Genomic DNA, 5740 nt, shown 5'->3' on the forward strand with positions numbered 1-5740 from the left:
AGACAGGTGGCTGGCTAAAATGACAGACAGACATGTGACTGGCTAAAATGACAGGCAGACAGGTGGCTGGCTAAAATGACAGGCAGACAGGTGGCTGGCTAAAATGACAGGCAGACAGGTGGCTGGCTAAAATGATGGCCAGATAGTTGGCTGGCTATATACTGACAGGCAGGCAGGTTTCTGTCTAAAATGACAGGCAGACAGGTGGCTGGGTAAAATGACGGACAGACAGTTGGTTGGCTATAAAATGATGGGCAGACAGGTGGCTGGCTAAAATGACAGGTAGATAGGTGGCTGTCTAAAATTTCAAGTTGATAAGGGGCTGGCTAAACTGACAGGTAGACAGACAGGTGGCTGTCTAAAATTTGAAGTTGATAGGTGGCTGGCTAAAATGACAGACAGACAGGTGGCTGGCTAAAATGACAGACAGACATGTGGCTGGCTAAAATGACAGACAGACATGTGGCTGGCTAAATTTTCAAGTTGATAGGTGGCTGGCTAAACTGACATGTAGACAGGTGGATGTCTAAAATTTGAAGTTGATAGGTGGCTGGCTAAAATGACAGACAGACATGTGGCTGGCTAAATTTTCAAGTTGATAGGTGGCTGGCTAAAATGACAGGCAGACAGGTGGCTGTCTAAAATGACAGGTAGACAGGTGGCTGTCTAAAATTTCAAGTTGATAGGTGGCTGACTAAAATAACAGACAGACAGGTGGCTGGCTAAAATGACAGACAGACAGGTGGCTGGCTAAAGTGACAGACAGACAGACTGGTTGCTGGCTAAAATGCCAGACATCCAGGAGGCTGGCTAATATTTCAAGTTAATAGGTGGCTGGGTAAAATGACAGGCAGACAGGTGGCTGGCTAAATGACTGACATACAGGTGGCTTTCTAAAATGACAGACAGACAGGTGGCTGGCTAAAGTGACAGACAGACAGGTGGCTGGCTAAAGTGACAGGCAGGCAGGTGGCTGGCTAAAATGACAGGCAGACATGCGGCTGACTAAAATGACAGGCAGACAGGTGGCTGGCTAAAATGACAGACAGACATGTGACTGGCTAAAATGACAGGCAGACAGGTGGCTGGCTAAAATGACAGGCAGACAGGTGGCTGGCTAAAATGACAGGCAGACAGGTGGCTGACTAAAATGACAGGCAGACAGTTGGTTGGCTATAAAATGACAGGCAGACAGGTGGCTGGGTAAAATGACGGACAGACAGTTGGTTGGCTATAAAACGATGGGCAGATAGGTCGCTGTCTAAAATGACAGGCAGACAGGTGGCTGGCTAAAATGACAGACAGACAGGTGGCTGGCTAATATTTCAAGTTAATAGGTGGCTGGCTAAAATGACAGGCAGACAGGTGGCTGGCTAAATGACAGACATACATGTGGCTTTCTAAAATGACAGACAGACAGGTGGCTGGCTAAAATCACATGCAGACAGGTGGCTGGCTAAAATGACAGGCAGACAGGTGGCTGGCTAAAATGACGGACAGACAGGTGGCTGGCTAAAATAACAGGCAGACAGGTGGCTGGCTAAAATGACAGGCAGACAGGTGGCTGGCTAAAATGACAGGCAGACAGGTGGCTGGCTAAAATGACGGACAGACAGGTGGCTGGCTGAAATGACAGGTAAACATGTGGCTGTCTAAAATTTCAAGTTGATAGGTGGCTGGCTAAAAGCATGCTGCTTATGTCAATCTATATTCACAATGGAGTTCAGCAAAGTTTGTCAAGTACTTTGTTGTACTGCAAAAGAGACGTTTTAGAAGGGTAACTAAACTAGTTTGTTAATAAAGTAGATTTGTTTAGTAGATCAGAATAATGATGAAACTCCTAAAAGTCTGATTACCGGTAGTTTTAATATAAATGACAATCATGAAATATCTTTAGATAAGGCCTTGCAAAATAAAAGTGTCTGGTCTAATTATTCAGTCGACTTTAAATGACTTTTGAACCAAGGAAGTGAAATGTGCACATTGGGAGATGTTTTTTTTATTATATATTCACTATTTGACTATTAATATATTAATTAGGGGAACTACCCACATGCTAGAATATTTTGAATGGGTACGTGCAAGGTAATAAATTTAGAATTGTATTGTAACTTGCTTTATTGAAAGTAGCACTGAATGGACGACTACCTCCTGTCACTACGGACGACTACCTCCTGTCACCATGGACGACTATCTCCTGTCACCATGGACGACTACCTCCTGTCACCATGGACGACTACCTCCTGTCACCATGGACGACTACCTCCTGTCACCATGGACGACTACCTCCTGTCACCATGGACGACTACCTCCTGTCACCATGGACGACTACCTCCTGTCACCATGGACGACTATCTCCTGTCACCATCGACGACTACCTCCTGTCACCATGGACGACTACCTCCTGTCACCATGGACGACTACCTCCTGTCACCATGGACGACGACGTCGAATTTCCCCATTTATTGAAAATGGGAAAACTGAAATCAGGGTATGATGACAAGTCGGTTGATGAAAAACATCATGAAGAATGGTCTCCCGTCAAATCACAGTATGATAAAGACAATCAAATCAAAACTAGAACTACGCTACATGCTGCTAACACCCCAATTCGGCCAGAAATCCATCCTGGATATCCAACCGACGTTTATGGTAGGACATTTCCATCGCCTGCAATGTCAACTCCTTATACTCAGTGGTTACCTCCACCCATTTACCCGAACCCATACCAGTATGGTATGTTCCCGGGCTACAATTGTGCACCGTTTTCTCCCCCAGGACGAGCTACGGCGACTTATCAACAGCATACACACCGATGGATGTGAATCCCGATATGAATCGTCCAACTTCGATATATAACGCATTTGAAGCTAATCTACAACCAAGTGAGTATCATTCCACAACAACCCGTACTGAAACAAATCCACAGCCGAGCATTTATCGTCCTACAACTACCCATAACGCGACCGGGACTAATTCATATAGCGACACACATACACCGGTAACACCGTTACCGTTAGACTGTATTTATTGTCCCCTCCCAATGAATGCAAGTGAGGCCAATACACCGCCGACTGTGTACCATGCCAACACTCCGGTCTGTAGTGGCACTGAAACCGGCGTACCAATTTGTCGTGGCACAACCGCGGTCGCTACAGCATACAGTGTGACCGAGACCTTACAACCACCGGCAACACCGTTAGATGTTTATCACTCATCACCAATAAATGAGAATGCAACCATGCTACAACAGGTGTTCAACAAGCGAGATTACATCCACCGCCCAGGGACGACCATATTATGCCAGACACCAGAGCAGGTCCGAATGAAAATAGAGACACTGTTACTCTCCTTGATCTTTCAAATATTGCAACGAATCGTGATTGAATTGTCTGTTAGTTTGTTTGTGAAACTATTTTGAGATTTGACTTTTGTTCGTATTTCTTATATCAATTTGTTTTATTCCACACAATGTTGTAAAATTTAATATTTTATCCAAAAACAACCACGATATTTATGTTCGAAATATTTGATCATTTTACGTCCACTTTGAAAACTACCTGATGCTAAAACATTTGATAATTTTGCATGAATCTTTTACATCATGATGATCATGCAGGATATTTAAACAACACTGCCCAAGTAATCACAATTTGTCAAATTTGTACAATTAAAATCTGGTACAACATTGCACTTTATGTGATTGTATAAGCAGGGTATAGATGATGTTATGAACTAAAACAAATACACATTAGCTTGTAATTGAAATAACCCATATAGCGTTTTATTCAACAAGATTATATGGTGCCTTTTTTCATGAAAAAAAACAGTGCATTACAATTTCAGAGATAATCCACCTCTGCTGTATCATTTAGCTCCATGGTTGAATGAAAAGAAAATACAACACATTAAAACACATGGCAGTATAAATGTGTGATTAACTTATACTTGATAAAAAAAGGTGTAGCTTCACACGTGACCGGCCACTGTAGTGAACTGTCTACATGAAGTGAGACTGTGATTAACTTATACTTGATAAAAAAAGGTGTAGCTTCACACGTGACCGGTCTCTGTAGTGAACTGTCTACATAAAGTGAGACTGTGATTGACTTATACTTGATAAAAAGGTGTAGCTTCACACGTGACCGGCCTCTGTAGTGAACTGTCTACATAAAGTGAGACTGTGATTAACTTATACTTGATATAAAAAGGTGTAGCTTCACACGTGACCGGCCTCTGTAGTGAACTGTCTACATAAAGTGAGACTGTGACTAACTTATACTTGATAAAAAGGTGTAGCTTCACACGTGACCGGCCTCTGTAGTGAACTGTCTACATAAAGTGAGACTGTGATTAACTTATACTTGATAAAAAGGTGTAGCTTCACACGTGACCGGCCTCTGTAGTGAACTGTCTACATAAAGTGAGACTGAGTTTTGTAAAGTCGTGAACTATAGCTAATTCTGTGTAATCGTGAACAAATCTATTATTCGGGTTACCTCTCAGCTCTGACTTTAAATGTCTGAAACATAGTTCGTATACATTAAACTGATGGTTATAGAGTGGTTGAAATAATAATCTAACGCCTTGGTGGTTCAATAAATCTCGCAGGTTTTGCTCGACATGACGGGCGTGGTGAAACGGGCAGTTGTCCATAATAACAACGTCATTCGGAGCTAAACATGGATTCCCCATTTCGTTAACTTCGGCAACGGCTTCATAAAAAAAATGTAAAAGTTCGTATCCATTTGATGGTCCTTCTATTACATCAACGTGGTCGATACCAGACACTCCGACTAATAGGTTGGCTGTGAAAGTTGCATTCGATGCGTAACGTTAAACTTCGATAGCACGGGACCCAAACGTGGCATGTCCGTACCTGCGATTTTCAGTCGTTTTTATTACAGATGTCTCATCAAACCAATGCAGACGATGCGGTTCATAATTCGACACCTCTTCTAGAAAGTCCAACTGTTTTTCGATATTCTCATCAGTGCACGATTCCGCTGGCACACTTGATAAATTCTTTCTGGTAATGTTTAAGCAATCTCTGAACCGCGTAATTGATCGATGAACGTCCGGGGAGGGTTGCCGCCGTACACACACAGTCTTCAAGTAGTTTTTGTCGAATTTCCCGTCTGTAAATGCCCGGTCTCAACGTTTTATAATATTCGACATAGTCTATAACGTTGTCAGTTAGTTTTTTAGTCGCAGATTGGTCGCTCTTACGCTTTCCTGGCAGGATACTCTCGATGGCAACAAACCGTTTGACGATATTATAGGCTGTCTGCTTTGAAACACCACTTTGATCTCCAATCTCAGCAAATGACAGTCCACGAAAATACAAATCTACAACTCTTCTTTTCACTTCAACTGGTTTTTTGACTCCTTGCTTCTCCATCGTGTCCTCCATCGTGTTGTTTAAACAACTTGGGCGAATGCCGGTTTGCAGACACGCAATCAACACGATGACTGACCAAAAGTGACTGAGGACAGACGCGCCTCAAAGTCTAGGGGTACCTGACTTTGTAGCAAAAATAGAAAACATTGTGGGCAATATCTGTCAATCATTCCTCTGATTTGCAGCTGATGTTATATTTCTAGTTCGACTTAGGTAAATGTGAAAACAAAATGTGTAACCTATTGTAGTAAGTTATCAACATCTAGCACTACTTCAGCGTCAAATCAGTGCCTGGAATTGCTGTAAAAACAACATCCCATAATATTCAGACAGCATATA

General features: G+C 42.6%; 1 protein-coding gene across 1 annotated transcript; it reads right to left on the bottom strand.

The window, feature by feature from the left end:
• Positions 1–4990: 4990 nt before the first annotated feature.
• On the bottom strand, positions 4991–5413 carry LOC102806961 (paired box protein Pax-1-like). Its single transcript, XM_006820114.2, has one exon. The coding sequence runs from the start codon at positions 5411–5413 to the stop codon at positions 4991–4993; it is 423 nt and encodes a 140-aa protein (XP_006820177.2).
• Between the last annotated feature and the right edge of the window lie 327 nt (positions 5414–5740).

This window comes from Saccoglossus kowalevskii, chromosome 20, assembly GCF_978046115.1.
Source record: "Saccoglossus kowalevskii chromosome 20, keSacKowa6.1, whole genome shotgun sequence".
NCBI classification, from domain to species: Eukaryota; Metazoa; Hemichordata; class Enteropneusta; family Harrimaniidae; genus Saccoglossus; species Saccoglossus kowalevskii.

Coding starts and splice junctions, on each gene's coding strand:
- LOC102806961 (XM_006820114.2), bottom strand. CDS start 5,413: ATGGAGGACACGATGGAGAAGCAAGGAGTCAAAAAACCAGTTGAAGTG.